Source organism: Lissotriton helveticus, chromosome 7 (assembly GCF_964261635.1).
Source record: "Lissotriton helveticus chromosome 7, aLisHel1.1, whole genome shotgun sequence".
In the NCBI taxonomy this organism is placed as follows: domain Eukaryota; kingdom Metazoa; phylum Chordata; class Amphibia; order Caudata; family Salamandridae; genus Lissotriton; species Lissotriton helveticus.
In genome coordinates this window covers 1,253,085,614-1,253,104,736 of record NC_136068.1, presented here as the reverse complement: position 1 = coordinate 1,253,104,736, position 19,123 = coordinate 1,253,085,614, and the positions used below count along the sequence as shown (strand labels likewise).

The following is a 19,123-nucleotide window of genomic DNA, read 5'->3' as shown; positions in this document are numbered from 1 at the left end:
AGTTTGTTTTTAATTTACATTATTTTCCAAACATATTAGCGACAATGAAGTTAGTATGGTAGCCAAGGCTGCCATTACTGCATAGATATATTTTCCTCCAGCTGGAAAGTTTGTTTTACAATTGCAAAATTGAGTGCTACTATGTGGTTGGATGCTAACCGGAACCGGTTACCACTTGAGCTGGAGAGGCATAGAAAATAGACTGTTTGGAGCCTAATCTGGACCTTTACGTTTTACTGGGCTATTTTTCAATGGCCGAGGGCCAATTGGACTGTGGCCAGCAGTGCAAGAAGCTAGAGAGAAGCAGTTAATGGATCTAAAGGTGCCAGGAGAGCCTTGCACCTCAATTTGTAGAGCTCTGTCAGTACCACCATCGCCTAAAGAGTGGTTGGTCTCAACGGAGCTAGAAATGTCTGATTGGTCTTCGCCAAGCACTAAGTGCAACCAGAAAGAGTCAGAACTATGGAAAGACGAAGATGATACCAAGCTTCTGAGGGGGAAAAGGGAACCTTACTTAACTCAAATTCCAGCTGCTTATAATCCCAAACCAGAGGTGTTAGATTTGTCTGATATGAAGTTTAACTTTCTGGTGGTGGGTGAAGAGTCAAAGAAGATCAGTGGAGAAATGAATCCGTAAGTAGGCGACAATTGAAATCCAGCTTTTACATAGGCAGGAAGCCTGGGATTGCATCAGAAGCTCCTGCCCTTCTGAATTTGATGTGGGAGCGAGGAGAGTAGTTTTAAACACAAAATTGTGATTTTTTTTTCTATGTTCCTGGAGAAACCTCTAAGCATGATTTCTCCTGGTACCAACTGTGTGTGTGTGTGTGTGTGTGTGTGTGTGTGTGTGTGTGTGCGTGCGTGCGTGTGTGTGTGTGTGTGTGTGTGTGTTTCTCCAACGTTTGATTCTAAATGGAGGCGACAAGGACGCAATTGCATCACAGAGTAAATGTATTTCATTCCTCCATCAAAGCACACAATGATTGTGTACTTTGGTGGAGGTATAAAAGCAATTTACATTCTAACAAGAGTGAGTCAGTAATCAGTCTCTCTTTAGAGGCAAGCGTTAGGATGTGGAATTCGGCAGGTCACCAAAGGATGGGTTGAGCCACCGGGAATAGTAGCAGAGTGCATTCCGTGTTGTTTAATTTGAATAAATATACATTACACGTGCCAAAGGGGAACCTCAAGAGGATAACATTGTATTAAGCTCCACCTGATTAAACAATATCCATTACTGAGTTCAGTAGGAGTTTTCAATTTCTTACTTGAGTTGATATTTTCAAATCAAAGCCCCCTCAACCCACCCGCTCATTCATAACCATAATGGAGAATGGTAAAAGGCATTTTTAAACAACATGTGGCATTCATCTGGATCACGAAAAGCGGAACAGGCAGGGACAGAATCCATTCAAAACAATTAAGCATCAAAATACAAGCACTTATAATTTAAACTTCATCTCTGGTTATATCCTCATTTAAAGTATTCTCCTAGAGCATAAAATCAAACACTGAAAACGTAACGCTTATATGATTAAAAAAATATTAAAGAGGCGCAGAAGCATCTCCGTAGTTAGGGTTGAAAAGTCACGAATCCAATTACTGTACCATTAGTTTGCTCCAACTTTGGAGAAAATAGTCTATAATCTGTGCAAAATCTGCTCAAAGATTGCCACTAAAGATATAAGGGGGCTGGGGAGGCGAGGGGTTCAAAACCTGTCACTTTTGTAAACATTATGGGTTTTCACTGAGGATTTCAAAAAAGCTCAACTAAGCCCACCACATTATGGGGTCGATTAGGATGACGGTGAATCCGCATCCTCCGGGCCGGTGGAAGCCACCACCGGCCCGGAGGATGCGGATTCACCGCCGCGGTCCCTTTAAACACCACCCGCCAGATCAGGATGGCGGTAGGATCAGCGGCGGATGGCAGGTCCGTCCGCCGCTGATCCGCGGGGTGTAGCCTGGTATTTGGTGGCGGTGTCTGCAAGACACCGCCAGCCAAATTAGGAAGCATGTGTAAACATGCTTTTCCGCGGCGGTTTTTCCGCCGTGGGAAAGCATGCGGACCTTTGCTTCTGGGGGGCTCTTGCGGGCCCCCAGGGTGAAGGGGGGTAGGGGTTCACATGGGGGTACCCCCCTGCATTTGCATGCACAAAGAGGCAGGCACCGCGCGGTGCCTGCCGCTTTGTGTGTGCAAATGCAATGCATGTATTTTTAACATTGCGGCGGGTGCTGCTTGAAGCAGCACCCGCCGCCATGTTAAAGATACAGGATGTGACCGCCAGGGTGGCGGTCACATCCTAATTGGCATGGAGGGAACGCCGCTGTCCTTGCGGACGGTCCCTCAACCTCGGGGGTGGCGGACGGACGCAAGTCCGTCCCCCATCCTAATAGGCCCCTAAGTACGCATTCAACATTAACTCTTTCCCACGCCTTAAATATCAAACTCGTTTTCGTACATACTCCATTACATAATTTAGAATACACAAATTACATGTATTATTAAAACACAGGTACATTCACATGTACTAGGGCATCTATCTTTAACATGGGGGGCGTGGTCTGTAGCCCAAGATCATGGTCGCTTAAGCGACGAGCTCCGGGCCGGGGATTCACATCCGATTAATTATCCAACTCTTCCTACCTTGTCGGAGGGTGAAAAAGGCGCAGATGACATACCTAGACTGACGGGCTGCCTCGACGGAGCTTTGTGGATGTCTGTAACCGCCTGGAGCGGTCTAGTGGGCGGCGGAGATTCCCGGCCTTCCTGAGGCCTGTTGGGAGAGTGGAGCTTCGGGCTATCCTGTGGCCTGGCAAAGATGCGGGCATCTGATCCTGGGTGCAGAGTCCACGCGAGACCCCGGCTCTGGGCCCATGCTTCTGCCCTGCTGCGGATTCCTTTGGGTGATATCCTGCCCGGGCGTGCTGGGGAGCACTGGGTTCCTGATACCGCCCGGGAGGGCAGGTGACGCACCGGTGCGCTGGTGCTGCTGTGCCCGCTGCAGGCGGCGCTCCCCCGGAGAGACCCGGGTAATTGCGGTACTGCATCGCTCCACGGATCGGTGGCGGTTCCTTTAACAGATCCAAACTGTGCCCGCATAGCAATACTGGTCTGAGGGGCGGCTAGGAGAGCTGGATTGGTGCCCACCCCACATCTGAGGTGAGATCGTGGAGAGCACTATTGATAAGCGCTGTGACTTTTATCCTTCGCTCCCCCCCCTCCTTAGGGCGGTGACTGGAGATCCCCCCGGACTACTGGTGAGGCTTAGAGGGCGCGGGCCATCGGGGTTGGTTTGTGTGCCCCCCCCTCCAGCCTCCTAAGCTGGAAGTTGAGGCGAGATGGCTTCTACATACCTGAGAGGGCCCTATTGCGCCACGTGGCCACGGCCGAACCTTGTCTGGGCCGGTGGTACCCAGCACCGAGCTGGGGTTGGAGGTGAGCTGGGACTGGTGAGCACCTGCGGTTGGTGGCCCGCATTGGCGTACTGACTGAGGGAGCACCGGGCTGCGCAGTGGATATGACTGAGCTGCTTGGGCTTCACAACACAGGAGCTGCATGGAAACCCTATTGACGCCATTACCGCTGATCTTATTCCGGTGAGCTGGAGGGGCTCACTGTTGCACAGGACATTGACTGCCATACCCCGCCTGGGTACCCTAGGTTGCCCTTGTGATTAGATTGTGTGGATTACCTGCTACTGCCTTGTATTGTTGGCTGGAGGTGGTTGCTTGTTTTTCTGGGGAGGCTCTCCGCCGGCTGTGGTGTAGTCGTTGATATCCAATTACTGCTGCTGGGTGTTCACTACCTTGACCCCCACGCCGTCGCTATGGGCTATGGGCAAGGGAAGGCCTAGGGAGCCTACGAGGTCGGGGAGAGGAGGATCTCTCTCTCCGACTTCGGGCCATTCTTCTGCCCTGTCCCATCAGACAGAGGGAGCTGTGGAGACCAACACTTCGGGGGGAAAGCTGGACATGATTTTACGGGAGATCCGAGATTCTCGTTCTGTGTTGGAAGCGCAGTTTGGAATGATCTCGGTGGATCTCAACCTGCTGAAGGATGATCATAAGAAATTGGTTGAGAGGGTTTAAACTACTGAGCAGAAGGTAGACACCGTGGTACCCCGGGTACAGGCCCATGAAGAGCAATTACAACACATGAGTCAACAGATTGACTCCCTCCAGGCACGGGCTGATGATGCGGAAGGCCAGGCACGCCGGAAAAACCTCCGAATCGTGGGCCTGCCGGAAAGGACGGAAGGGTCTACGCCTACGGAATACATTGAGAACTGGTTAAAGACTACTGTGGCCCCGACCGGACTGTCCGCACACTTCACAGTCAAGAGAGCACATCGGATCCCCATACGTCGTCCAATTCCAGGTGCCAACCCGCGCCCCATCCTGGCCAGGATTTTAAATTACAGGGATAGAGATCATCTACTGCAGGCGGCAAGAGATAATGGTCCTCTACAGATTGATAATGCAAAGATTTCAATATTCCTGGATTACACTTTGGCAGTCCAGCGCAGAAGATTTTCCTTTATGGAGGTGAAGGCACGTGCTCGGGCAGTGGGCCTGTCATTTGCTTTATTGTTCCCGGCAAAACTGAAAATCCTCTTTAACCAGCGCTCCCTGTTTTTTTATACCCCTGACAGCGCGTGGGAATGGCTAGACAAGATGTTCCCCGATGTCCAACCTATGAGACGTATGGATCCCTCACTGCCTAAATCGCAATGCCCCCTTAGAGGCGTAAAATTATTTACAACAAGGGGTGGTGATGGACAGAGTCTCTGAATTAAGCAGAGTACTCTCACCCAGTCAAGAGATCAGGGCTAGATCCAACACCGTTTTTTAGCTCATTGCACCATCCCAGTTTCAGAACCTGGCTGTATGCAAATTTGTCTGTCCCTGGCCCAGTGCATCATGGGAACAGGGCAGACCAGACTACAAAAGCCAATTCTTACACTGGAAAGGAAACAAGCTTCCGGGGACCGGTTTCTGGCATTACAGCCGTCTTCGGCCCGGCTTGCTTGAATCCTGATGGTGCAATGAGCAAGGGACTCACATCTGAGTATACCCTTCCACGCTTAGGGTGGACAAAATTATTTACAACAAGGGGTGGTGATGGACAGAGTCTCTGAATTAAGCAGAGTACTCACACCCAGTCAAGAGATCAGGGCTAGATCTAACACCGTTTTTTAGCTCATTGCACCATCCCAGTTTCAGGACCTGGCTGTATGCAAATTAGTCTGTCCCTGGCCCAGTGCATCATGGGAACAGGGCAGACCAGACTACAAAAGCCAATTCTTACACTGGGAAGGAAACAAGCTTCCGGGGACCGGTTTCTGGCATTACAGCCGTCTTCGGCCCGGCTTGCTTGAATCCTGCTGAGTATACCCTTCCACGCTTAGGGTGGACAAAATTATTTACAACAAGGGGTGGTGATGGACAGAGTCTCTGAATTAAGCAGAGTACTCTCACCCAGTCAAGAGATCAGGGCTAGATCCAACACCGTTTTTTAGCTCATTGCACCATCCCAGTTTCAGAACCTGGCTGTATGCAAATTAGTCTGTCCCTGGCCCAGTGCATCATGGGAACAGGGCAGACCAGACTACAAAAGCCAATTCTTACACTGGGAAGGAAACAAGCTTCCGGGGACCGGTTTCTGGCATTACAGCCGTCTTCGGCCCGGCTTGCTTGAATCCTGATGGTGCAATGAGCAAGGGACTCACATCTGAGTATACCCTTCCACGCTTAGGGTGGACAAAATTATTTACAACAAGGGGTGGTGATGGACAGAGTCTCCGAATTAAGCAGAGTACTCTCACCCAGTCAAGAGATCAGGGCTAGATCCAACACCGTTTTTTAGCTCATTGCACCATCCCAGTTTCAGAACCTGGCTGTATGCAAATTAGTCTGTCCCTGGCCCAGTGCATCATGGGAACAGGGCAGACCAGACTACAAAAGCCAATTCTTACACTGGGAAGGAAACAAGCTTCCGGGGACCGGTTTCTGGCATTACAGCCGTCTTCGGCCCGGCTTGCTTGAATCCTGATGGTGCAATGAGCAAGGGACTCACATCTGAGTATACCCTTCCACGCTTAGGGTGGACAAAATTATTTACAACAAGGGGTGGTGATGGACAGAGTCTCTGAATTAAGCAGAGTACTCTCACCCAGTCAAGAGATCAGAGCTAGATCCAACACCGTTTTTTAGCTCATTGCACCATCCCAGTTTCAGAACCTGGCTGTATGCAAATTGGTCTGTCCCTGGCCCAGTGCATCATGGGAACAGGGCAGACCAGACTACAAAAGCCAATTCTTACACTGGGAAGGAAACAAGCTTCCGGGGAACGGTTTCTGGCATTACAGCCGTCTTCGGCCCGGCTTGCTTGAATCCTGATGGTGCAATGAGCAAGGGACTCACATCTGAGTATACCCTTCCACGCTTAGGGTGGACAAAATTATTTACAACAAGGGGTGGTGATGGACAGAGTCTCTGAATTAAGCAGAGTACTCTCACCCAGTCAAGAGATCAGGGCTAGATCCAACACCGTTTTTTAGCTCATTGCACCATCCCAGTTTCAGAACCTGGCTGTATGCAAATTAGTCTGTCCCTGGCCCAGTGCATCATGGGAACAGGGCAGACCAGACTACAAAAGCCAATTCTTACACTGGGAAGGAAACAAGCTTCCGGGGAACGGTTTCTGGCATTACAGCCGTCTTCGGCCCGGCTTGCTTGAATCCTGATGGTGCAATGAGCAAGGGACTCACATCTGAGTATACCCTTCCACGCTTAGGGTGGACAAAATTATTTACAACAAGGGGTGGTGATGGACAGAGTCTCTGAATTAAGCAGAGTACTCTCACCCAGTCAAGAGATCAGGGTTAGATCCAACCCTGATCTGTTGACTGGGTAGGAGTGTTCTGATTAACTCAGATACTCTGTCCATCACCACCCCCTTTTTGTAATTATTTTGGCCACCATGAGTGTGGAAGGGTATGCTCAGACATGAGTCCCTTGCTCATTGCACCATCAGGATTCAAGCAAGCCGGGCCGAAGACGGCTGTAATGCCAGAAACCGGTCCCTGGAAGCTTGTTTCCTTTCCAGTGAAGAATTGGCTTGGTAGTTTGGTCTGCCCTGTTCCCATGATGCACTGGGCCAGGGACAGACTAATTTGCATATAGCCAGGTTCTGAACTGGGATGGTGCAGTGAGCTAAAAAACGGTGATGGATCAAGCCCTGATCTGTTGACTGGGTAGGAGTGTTCTGATTAACTCAGATACTCTGTCCATCACCACCCCCTTTTTGTAATTATTTTGGCCACCATGAGTGTGGAAGGGTATGCTCAGACATGAGTCCCTTGCTCATTGCACCATCAGGATTCAAGCAAGCCGGGCCGAAGACGGCTGTAATGCCAGAAACCGGTCCCCGGAAGCTTGTTTCCTTTCCAGTGAAGAATTGGCTTGGTAGTTTGGTCTGCCCTGTTCCCATGATGCACTGGGCCAGGGACAGACTAATTTGCATATAGCCAGGTTCTGAACTGGGATGGTGCAGTGAGCTAAAAAACGGTGATGGATCAAGCCCTGATCTGTTGACTGGGTAGGAGTGTTCTGATTAACTCAGATACTCTGTCCATCACCACCCCCTTTTTGTAATTATTTTGGCCACCATGAGTGTGGAAGGGTATGCTCAGACATGAGTCCCTTGCTCATTGCACCATCAGGATTCAAGCAAGCCGGGCCGAAGACGGCTGTAATGCCAGAAACCGGTCCCCGGAAGCTTGTTTCCTTTCCAGTGAAGAATTGGCTTGGTAGTTTGGTCTGCCCTGTTCCCATGATGCACTGGGCCAGGGACAGACTAATTTGCATATAGCCAGGTTCTGCACTGGGATGGTGCAGTGAGCTAAAAAACGGTGATGGATCAAGCCCTGATCTGTTGACTGGGTAGGAGTGTTCTGATTAACTCAGATACTCTGTCCATCACCACCCCCTTTTTGTAATTATTTTGGCCACCATGAGTGTGGAAGGGTATGCTCAGACATGAGTCCCTTGCTCATTGCACCATCAGGATTCAAGCAAGCCGGGCCGAAGACGGCTGTAATGCCAGAAACCGGTCCCCGGAAGCTTGTTTCCTTTCCAGTGAAGAATTGGCTTGGTAGTTTGGTCTGCCCTGTTCCCATGATGCACTGGGCCAGGGACAGACTAATTTGCATATAGCCAGGTTCTGAACTGGGATGGTGCAGTGAGCTAAAAAACGGTGATGGATCAAGCCCTGATCTGTTGACTGGGTAGGAGTGTTCTGATTAACTCAGATACTCTGTCCATCACCACCCCCTTTTTGTAATTATTTTGGCCACCATGAGTGTGGAAGGGTACGCTCAGACATGAGTCCCTTGCTCATTGCACCATCAGGATTCAAGCAAGCCGGGCCGAAGACGCCTGTAATGCCAGAAACCGGTCCCCGGAAGCTTGTTTCCTTTCCAGTGAAGAATTGGCTTGGTAGTTTGGTCTGCCCTGTTCCCATGATGCACTGGGCCAGGGACAGACTAATTTGCATATAGCCAGGTTCTGAACTGGGATGGTGCAGTGAGCTAAAAAACGGTGATGGATCAAGCCCTGATCTGTTGACTGGGTAGGAGTGTTCTGATTAACTCAGATACTCTATCCATCACCACCCCCTTTTTGTAATTATTTTGGCCACCATGAGTGTGGAAGGGTATGCTCAGACATGAGTCCCTTGCTCATTGCACCATCAGGATTCAAGCAAGCCGGGCCGAAGACGGCTGTAATGCCAGAAACCGGTCCCCGGAAGCTTGTTTCCTTTCCAGTGAAGAATTGGCTTGGTAGTTTGGTCTGCCCTGTTCCCATGATGCACTGGGCCAGGGACAGACTAATTTGCATATAGCCAGGTTCTGAACTGGGATGGTGCAGTGAGCTAAAAAACGGTGATGGATCAAGCCCTGGTCTGTTGACTGGGTAGGAGTGTTCTGATTAACTCAGATACTCTGTCCATCACCACCCCCTTTTTGTAATTATTTTGGCCACCATGAGTGTGGAAGGGTATGCTCAGACATGAGTCCCTTGCTCATTGCACCATCAGGATTCAAGCAAGCCGGGCCGAAGACGGCTGTAATGCCAGAAACCGGTCCCCGGAAGCTTGTTTCCTTTCCACTGAAGAATTGGCTTGGTAGTTTGGTCTGCCCTGTTCCCATGATGCACTGGGCCAGGGACAGACTAATTTGCATATAGCCAGGTTCTGAACTGGGATGGTGCAGTGAGCTAAAAAACGGTGATGGATCAAGCCCTGATCTGTTGACTGGGTAGGAGTGTTCTGATTAACTCAGATACTCTGTCCATCACCACCCCCTTTTTGTAATTATTTTGGCCACCATGAGTGTGGAAGGGTATGCTCAGACATGAGTCCCTTGCTCATTGCACCATCAGGATTCAAGCAAGCCGGGCCGAAGACGGCTGTAATGCCAGAAACCGGTCCCCGGAAGCTTGTTTCCTTTCCAGTGAAGAATTGGCTTGGTAGTTTGGTCTGCCCTGTTCCCATGATGCACTGGGCCAGGGACAGACTAATTTGCATATAGCCAGGTTCTGAACTGGGATGGTGCAGTGAGCTAAAAAACGGTGATGGATCAAGCCCTGATCTGTTGACTGGGTAGGAGTGTTCTGATTAACTCAGATACTCTGTCCATCACCACCCCCTTTTTGTAATTCCCTCAGAGGCGTAAGAGGGCACTTCTCACTAAAAGTTCGGTCTCCAGTTCCTTGGTTCGTCAGCAAGTACTGGAGGGCAGGCGAAGGGCTCCACACACTGCCTCCACTTTTCACACCACTTGCCTGGATATCAGCTGTAGCCCGTCTGAGGGGTGGAACACAGACACTGATTCTGATGGTAGCGTTTCACTGTTTCCTTCTGTGACCTCACGACTTAGCAATGATCCTCTAGCCTCAGCGGAGTCTTAGTTCTTTGTCTCATAACTTGTAGGATATGCTCCGCCTATTGTTGTTTTACTGTCCTTATTGAAGTGCTGTTGTTTACAATATGCACCTTGGCACGACTGGCAGAGCACCATGGAACTTGTATGCCGATACGACAGGTGGGAATGGACGAGTAAGTTCCCTGGACCAACCCGCGTCCTGGGCGCTTTCATGTGTTACTTACTGCTCTTGTGAGGCTGTTGATGGTGTTGGCGACCTTCCCCCAAAGGCGTTAGCACTGGTTGAATGTGAAGCATGTTAAATTTGTTTTCACGGTTTGGTTGAATGATGTTTGGGCGTTGGTCACAGTATTGGGATACTGTTGAGTTTGTTGTAACTATGCTGCATGGTCTGTGGTTCGTGGGGGGTTGGTGGGGGTGGGTGGGGGTGGGTGGGCGGGGTTGGGATCCAGGGGGGTTTTCTCATTCTATTTGATGATTCCTGCTGTTAATTCTTATACATTTGTCTCATGTAATGTCCGAGGTATGGGTTCTACAGCTAAACAACATAGAATTGCTGCGCAATTACAAAGGAGATGGCATGGTCAATTTTTTGCAACGGCATATTCGGGCTTTTGTAGGGGGGCTGCTATTTGGATTCGGGCGGGCATCCCCTTCTCTCTTAATGAGAGCAAAATAGATGATCAGGGCCTGTTTGTTCTTTTTCTGGGAACATTGGATGGTAGACAGGTAGTGCTGGGGTCCCTCTATGCACCAAATACGGATCAAGAGGCATTCTTTACGCGAGTATCCCGGACACTTGCTGGCTGGTCCCATTTCCCGTGGCTTTTAGGTGGTGATTTAAATGCGGTCTTTGACATTTGTCTAGATCGTTCCCATCCTCCTTTATTTAACACTGCAGCTGGGGCGCAGGCCGTGACCTTACCCCGTTGGGCGGAAGGTTGGGCTTTATTAGACGTCTGGAGGGCAATTCACGTGAACATGAGGGAATATTCCTTTTACTCTTACCCCCATAAGTTGCACACATGTCTGGATCACTTTCTTTGCTCCCCAGATTTATCCTCTTCTATTAAACATTGTGAGTTTCTGGGCAAGACTATATCTGACCATAATCCCATAGAATTACGGTTGACTTGGGGCCATTCCCCTGCTCCAATTCCAACATGGAGAATGCAGCCTATACAATTGGAAGACCAGGTATATCGGGCCGCATTGAATACAGCAATTGATGCATATTTTGCGGATAATGTGCTTACTGCCTCGTCCAGAGCTATCGAGTGGGAGGCCTTCAAAGTGACTGTACGTGGGGTGGCCATGGGGACATTGGCAGGATCGCGGAGGGAAACGATCAGGGACATCACTGACCAAGAGGGGGAATTACAGGCCCTGGAGGTAGCGGCTCAGAGGAGTGTAGACGGCGCAGAGCCACTTCAGTCCAATAGGATTAAGTATGCGGAGTTGTTGGAGCGCTTACATCTGATAGATTTTAATGCCTACACACTGTGTACACACTCCGAGGCAGATAGGGCGAGTACACTATTGACGAGACTGATCCAACCTACGATGAGTCCTACTCCCATTTTAGTTGTGAATATGATTACTAATGTATTAGTTACATCTCAGGGTGAGATCAATGCTGCGTTCCAAGAATATTATGCTCGTTTGTATACCGCCCCACGTTTTGATGTCTCAGCTCCCATACTTTCCTTGTTGGCCGAGGTCCAGATTCCCACAGTTTCTGATTCGCTTGCCAAGGATTTGGCTACTCCGATTACTTTCGCAGAGATCTGGGTGGGGATAAAGGCGTTGGCCCGCAATAGGACGCCAGGCTCCGACGGCCTCCCTGGGGAGTTTTATTCCACTTTTGCTAATATGTTGATCCCGAGGTTGTTGCAACTCTATACTACTTCCTTGGAGGGTGGGGTCTTGCCTCCTACTACAAGGGAGGCGATAGTAACGTCCTTATTAAAACCGGATAAGGCACCAACTGATCTCCTATCTTATAGGCTGCTTTCTATTTTGAATACAGAATACAAGATACTCAGTAAGGTCTTGGCATTGCAACTCCTTCCCAGATTGATCCATACGGACCAATGTGGATTCATACCCCAACACAGTACCTCTCTGAATATCCGCCGGCTCCATGCCTTAACGCACACAGCGTCCGTCTCTTCCCCCCTTGCTGGTTGCTTGTCTTTAGATGTGCGCTAGGCTTTTGATACTCTCAGCTGGCCGTATATGTTAGCGATGTTGTCTAAATTTGGCCTGCCTCATTCCTATTGTGCATGAATTAAATTGTTGTATACTTGTCCCACAGCGCGCGCTAAGATGGGTAGGAACATCTCTCCCTCTTATATAATATCCAGGGGTACGCGCCAGGGTTGCCCCTTATCTCCCATGCTTTTTGTGTTGGCCCTCGAACCTCTTGCACAGTTTCTGCGTCATGTTATGATCCCTTATGGCATCCCCTTGCGTGGGGTGATACATTCAGTATCATTATGCGCGGATGATATGCTGTTATATTTTCGGGCTTTGGATGTTGATAAACGAATGATAGCTGCTGCCTTTTCCTAGATTTGGGGACATTTCTGGCCTGTGTCTGAACGCCTCTAAATCGGTTGCCTTTGCCTTCTATAATACTTATGCTTCTCCCACTCTACAATTTCAAGTCGAGCCTGTCACTTCAGTATTTTGGGATTAATGTCTATAGATGAAACGCTGATACCATAAAGGGTAATGTAATTCGCACATTAATTCGCTGCGCTCCCAGATCACCTTTTGGAATTCATTGACGGTGGCGAGCCGCTTGGCTGTGTCGAAAATGGTTATGCTACCCCTTTATTACTTTGTGAACTTACGGTGGTCCTTCCTTCCTGGATTTTTAAACTACTTGACACGCTGTTATCTTCTTTGATATGGGGGACGGGCAGGCATCAGTTGGCACTGTCTATGCTGCAGCTACCTAGTGCAGCAGGAGGCATCTGATTTTAAAATGTATTGTATAGTGGGACAATTACAGTGGATGGCATATTGCTTGGCGGGTATGAATTTTTTTGAAATTGGGTACTCACTGGAATTTTTGAAACATGGGCTTCTTCAGTCACAGCTCTGTCCGGGTTCACAACAGTTGCATGATCCTCCTTACTTGTTGCATGTTGCATTACATTACTGGGCACAGGCGAAAAGGCTGGTTAGGTTGCCATTTCCATACGCCCCGAATATCCCCCTATGTGGATTGCCTACTAGGCGTGGGGTACTATCAATGATTCAAATACAGTGGTGGACCCGAGAGGGGGTAGGGGCAGTCGGGGATTTATTTCTCGAGGGCCAATTGATGCCACATGATGAGTTTGCACGTGCTAAATCAGTGCCCAAAACCTTGTTTCTCAACTCATGCTGCTGTAGTGCGCTTCATTTGAACTTATTGGTACACAGATCAAACAGAACCCCCAACTTTCCAATTGCTGAAATCGCTACACATTATGGGACACGGCCAACACTTGGTGCGCTGGCTCTATAAAGGCTTGAGAGAACATTTGCATGCTCCATTGATACATCTTCGGCAGAAGTGGGACGTCATCTTGGGGCGGGAATTAGAAGATAGGGAATGGGCTCAAATGTTACACATCGTCGGCAAGTCTCTCGAAATTGCCGTCTAAAAACGATCCAATTATTTATACTACATAAAGCATACCTTGCCCCGGCAAGGATATGAAAGATGTTTCCTACTGCATCCTCGGCATGACCGAAAGTAGTACAGTTGTCTGACTGCTAACGAAATAATGCCAGCGCACACTCTACCCGGGCGCCTCCCGTTAATTTCTCTTATCTCCAGCTCTGCTCCTTTTATCCCTTCCCCTTTTGTCTCTCCTTCCTCTTTTTCCCCCCTTACTTCCCCTCCCCTCCCCCCCTCTTTGCACACCCTTCCCTGAGGTTCTCAGACCTGACACGCACCGGACGCAGGAACATCAGCGTGGTGTATAGTCTCTGTGGATGCGATTACGTTACTTGTTTAGTTTGGGTATTGTTTGGGGTGAGATACTTTGGGTGGGGGTTGTAAGGGGTACTGCACCTGATCACGCATACTAGGGTCATTACTTGATTTATGAAAATACAGTTTGTACACTTATGCTGCAAATATTGTTGTACTTTCTGTAGAGTGACTTCACTCCATGTAGGCTTTGCCTAAGCATGCGGACAAGATTTATGCCGAATATCTATTTTGAAATGTTCTCAGATGCTTATTATTTATTGTGTACACCTGTATATTATTTGCAGTGCTCAATAAAGATATATATTTTTTTTAAATCTATCTTCAACATGATCACATAAAGTACAATTTCCTGAATTGCACACTTTTTTTGTTATAGTGCTCTCTACTCTTGCATTTAGATGTCGATGTATTTTCATTTCATGAAATGTGTCAGATTTCACATTATGTAATGTGGTATTTTATGTGAAAAAACATGTTTGATATTGTAAAGAGTAGATGGTGGGGGGAATTTAATAAGTGTGTATGGCAGGCGAGTGAGTGGAGGTTAGAACGGCACCTCTGCTTGTGAAAACGTGTTTTTTTAGGCTTATGCTGTAGCCATCCCAATGAAGGATAATGCCTTTAAATTGTAGTTTTCGACAGAAAGAATTTTTTTATATATTCAAAACAGAGGCACACCATATGAATAGTAAAGTGCCTGAAGGAACACTTCGCTCACCTTGAAAAATACATATAGTTAGTTTGAGAACTGACCGGGTGTAGTCAAACACAGACTGTGATTTCCATAATGAATCAATACCCCTGAAAATTGTACTGGGTGGAAAGTAACAATAGCATTTTGAAACTATGCTGCAATAAAATAAAAAAAGAGAGAGAAATGGATAGTATTACATTTACATTAGGACTTTTGAAATATGTTGATTCCACATATTACTAATTGAATGCAACAAGCAAATGCATTCATTCATCATATCATGTAAAAAAAATTACCAATGCTTGCTGAGATCTTAGCAATACTTATATCATAGGCAACAGATATTGTATACAGGTATGTAATAAAAATATTTGTAAGAGTGTGAATGATGTGATTAATGTATGTATCGCATCAGCTCTGACACATTCAAAATGCAAGTGTGCATTCCTTCATCCTGACATCACATTTACACAAACTCATTAGATTCTAGTCTTCCAGGAGCAATTGTAGTTAATTGTATCATCATCTCTGGGCTACCGAAAGCAACGCAATTCTAGTGGCCGAATCTGTGCTACATAGGTGCCATAAAACAAGAAGTGAATGTATATCAAACAAAATTAGTATCATCAGTCACATATGTCGGAAGCCCAAATAATAAACTTGTAAACAAAACCGTTTCAAATGAACTGGGAGTCACACAATATTAGCTCCAAATGAGTTTACCATTCTTGACCCAAATGTTCCCAATGCAATATACCATGGTTTAATGAAAAGCGGAGCAACGCATGAAGAATTTCACAAACCTGTCAGCTTAGCCCGTAAGGCAGATCAATCGTTCGTGGCCAGATAATATCGCTAGACTGCTAATGAATGTAATTACTGTATATGTGCAAACCAGTTAAATGAAGTAATCTATATCTTTCCAATAGGTATTAAATATTGTTTCTTTTTTCTAGGAATGTGAAACCTATGAAAAGTGTTGTCCAAATGTTTGTGGAACAAAAAGCTGTGTAGCAGCCAGGTATATGGATGTCAAAGGAAAGAAAGGTCCTGTTGGTATGCCAAAAGCTGCAACCTGTGATCATTTTATGTGCACTCAGCAAGGTTCCGAATGTGATATTTGGGATAGCCAGCCGGTATGCAAATGCAAAGATAGGTGTGAAAGGGAACCCAGTTTTACCTGTGCGTCAGATGGCCTGACTTACTACAACAAGTGTTTTATGGACGCTGAAGCTTGTAATAAAGGAATGATACTAAACGTAGTCACTTGTAAATTTCATCTAACTTGGCCGAATACAAGTCCTTCTCCACTAGCGACAACAGCTCATCCCACAACAGCTTTCATGCAAACAACAGTCATAGACATTGTGCCACCTGGTTTAATTAACCAACCCACCCATAAATCCGTGTATGTTGGAGAGACTGTAAGTTTTGTTTGTGATGTTACGGGCAAACCAAAACCAGAAATCACCTGGGAGAAACAGGTAGATGGCAAAGCAAACATTATTATGAAGCCAAATCATGTGAGAGGAAATGTTGTGGTCACCAATATTGCGCAGTTGGTCATCTATAACACCCAACTACAAGATGCAGGGATATACACGTGCACAGCACAAAACACCGGAGGTCTCCTTCGTGCTGATTTTCCATTATCCATTATCATAAAAGAAGCTTCAATGACAGGAGCACTACAAAATAAAACATACTTTCAGACAGAGGAGTGCCTAAAACAGCCTGACAGTGAAGACTGTGGAGGAGAACAAACCAGATGGTACTATGAGGCCAAGAAAAACAATTGTTTTACGTTTATTTTTGGTAACTGCAACAACAATTTAAATCACTTTCAATCATACGAGTCCTGCATGATATCGTGTATGAACGGACCAGTCAATGTCTGCAGTCTCCCAGCTCTTCAAGGCCCTTGCAAGGCATACGAACCAAAGTGGGCCTACAACAGTTTAACGAAGCAGTGCCAGTCTTTCATATATGGAGGGTGCGGAGGCAATGAGAACAACTTTGAAAGTAAGGAGATTTGTGAAGATATGTGCCCTTTCCCAAAGAATCAGCACTGCAAAGCCTGCAAACCTCGTCAAAAGATGGTGACAAGCTTTTGCAAAAGTGATTTTGTCATTCTTGGACGCATTACAGAACTGACTGAAGATCAGGACTCTGGACATGCACTTGTTACAGTGCAGGAGGTTCTGAAAGACGAGAAAATGGGACTTAAGTATTTGGGACAAGAATCTCTTGAAATCACACTTTTAAACATGGACTGGAACTGCCCTTGCCCCAATGTGACTACACTTGTTGGAGAGTTAATCATCATGGGTGACGTGCATAATGGGATGGCAGTTCTACAACCAAATAGTTTTGTAAGCTTCACCAGCCTAAGACGTGTACGAAAGCTTCGTGAAGTCATTCACAAGAAAACCTGTGAGCTCTTAAAGGATTTTCTTGGAATACAGAAAAAGTAGCATTTACAGTTGGAAATGCATAAGGCTACAACAGAATAGCTTTTCTCACGTTTTGTAAAAATCTAGTTTTGCCAAAGTGTTTTTGAACTTGGTAATTAAGCTGATCAAAATCCAATAATACGTATAAAAGTAGTAAAAGACTACATATCATCCGTGATACAATAAAACACGGTGGACCAACATCAAATAAACAGTGAGGTGCCCTCCTACTAACAGAACAGACGTGTCATTTGATTTGCTTCATGTTACCAACTGCCATGCTAAGTTTCCCTTGTGCCAATAAGACAACCTTCTTTCCTTTCCCTACATTCTATTCATCACCGTTCTGTCCATTTCGACTACTTTCTGTCTTCCCAACATCGGTCTATGGCCTTGTCCACCTAAATCTGGCAGACATTCTCTCTCATACATGCCACAATTTCACGATTTTTAATCTCAAATGTGTGTTATGAAAATGTAAGCAGTCTTCCTGCTAGCATTCCAGTACTGTAACAGCCTTCTCCAATACCCAAGATCTGACACCTCTTAAGAGTAAATGCAGATTAGCTCTGTAGCACGACTTCCTTCAACATGCCTCCTCCTGTCCACAGTCAACATTACCTCAACACAGCATGTCGCTATCGCAGTTACCTCAACACAGCATGTCGCTATCGCAGTTATATTTTTGCATGTAACTACTGCTGCTGTACTATAATGCCCCTCAGCTTACTATGTCTTTATTTTCGATCGGCCAATGGGCTCCGCGATCCTGTCTGACTTAACATTTGGAAAGCATGTTTGTTTGCAACGCTAAAATAATGCATTCATCTAAATAGGCACACATTTAAAATATGTTACGGTTCACACCAGAAAATGACTTAAATCAATCATTTTTAATATTTTGTCATAGATATAACGCCTTCATCAGTTAACAGGCCCACTCTTTTGGCTTCTTTGACTTCCTTTAAATGTTGACTTTTAAATGGCATGTAAATAAGCCGAGAACATACCAAGTTTGTTACGACATTATGAATATGACTAATGCAACAACAAATAGTAATCTGTAGAATTCAACATGTCAAAACTTGAATGGATTAAGTTAATAAAATTATTTCAAACATATGTTAACGTGAAGGGATTATTCCTGTATTAACTTCAAACTCTTTTAAACTCTGTTTAAAGTCAAATCTTTATTACCACCTACCTTCATTTTCCTACTTCTAAATACTTGCTGCACACAAATAGTAATTTATTTTGTTATTTATTTAAGAGATAGAGTTTTTTTCTGAGTGCAATATTCTGAATATTATAATTTCTAACTTGAAAATTAACAAATTTTCTCAAATCACATTAAATACTGACAGTCCAAAGCTGGAAAAAAGTGGAAGCACACCATTATGTGAAAAAAACAAATTAAACCCTTACATTTTAAACAACAAAGTGATTGCTTTTCTTTACCCCAAAAATCTTATCTGGGGTGTGGTGTAAGCTATTCAATTATTTAAGTAAAGAAAGAAAATAATAAAGGTAACCCAATAAAGAATGAGATTTATAACAAACATTACAAAAAAATTATTTCAGTAATAGCTTTTTTGCTGCTGCAATATTTGGTTAATATTGAGGAGACAAAACAAACATGGGCATCAACACAATATGGGGCATTCGGACCAGTACATACAGTCATAGATGAGTGGGGAGATAACGTCCTTTTCCAGAGAAGGATCAAAAACATCTAGTGGAGAGGTCTCCGTGGAAGATCCAAATATCGCCCAGAAAAAGAAAAGGAAGCACTATCCATCCTAAAATAGCTCCATGCAGGGGAGTGGGGTAAAAGCACCATGGGGCTAAGAATACAGGGGGAACGGCTAGGGTGAAAGTGAGGCCATTGCCACGCTGGAAGAGGCATCAACGTGTATAGATGGGTTCATGGAATGGACTACACAGAAATTACTTCCATTTTTACAGTTCCACAGTTAATGAAATAAATGTTCGCAGCGGTGGAAGAAAATCAAAAATTGATGAAGAGTTACAA

At 46.1% G+C, this 19,123-nt stretch overlaps 1 protein-coding gene across 1 annotated transcript in view; it reads left to right on the top strand.

Annotated features, from left to right (window-relative positions):
• Positions 1–18,213, top strand: part of WFIKKN2 (WAP, follistatin/kazal, immunoglobulin, kunitz and netrin domain containing 2) — a 343,688-nt gene extending 325,475 nt beyond the window's left edge. Inside the window, exon 2 of the mRNA XM_078654428.1 lies at positions 15,595–18,213. Within this exon, the coding sequence (XP_078510554.1) occupies positions 15,595–17,112 (1,518 nt within the window). The 3' untranslated portion in view covers positions 17,113–18,213. The remainder of the gene's footprint in view (positions 1–15,594) is intronic.
• Positions 18,214–19,123: the final 910 nt, after the last annotated feature.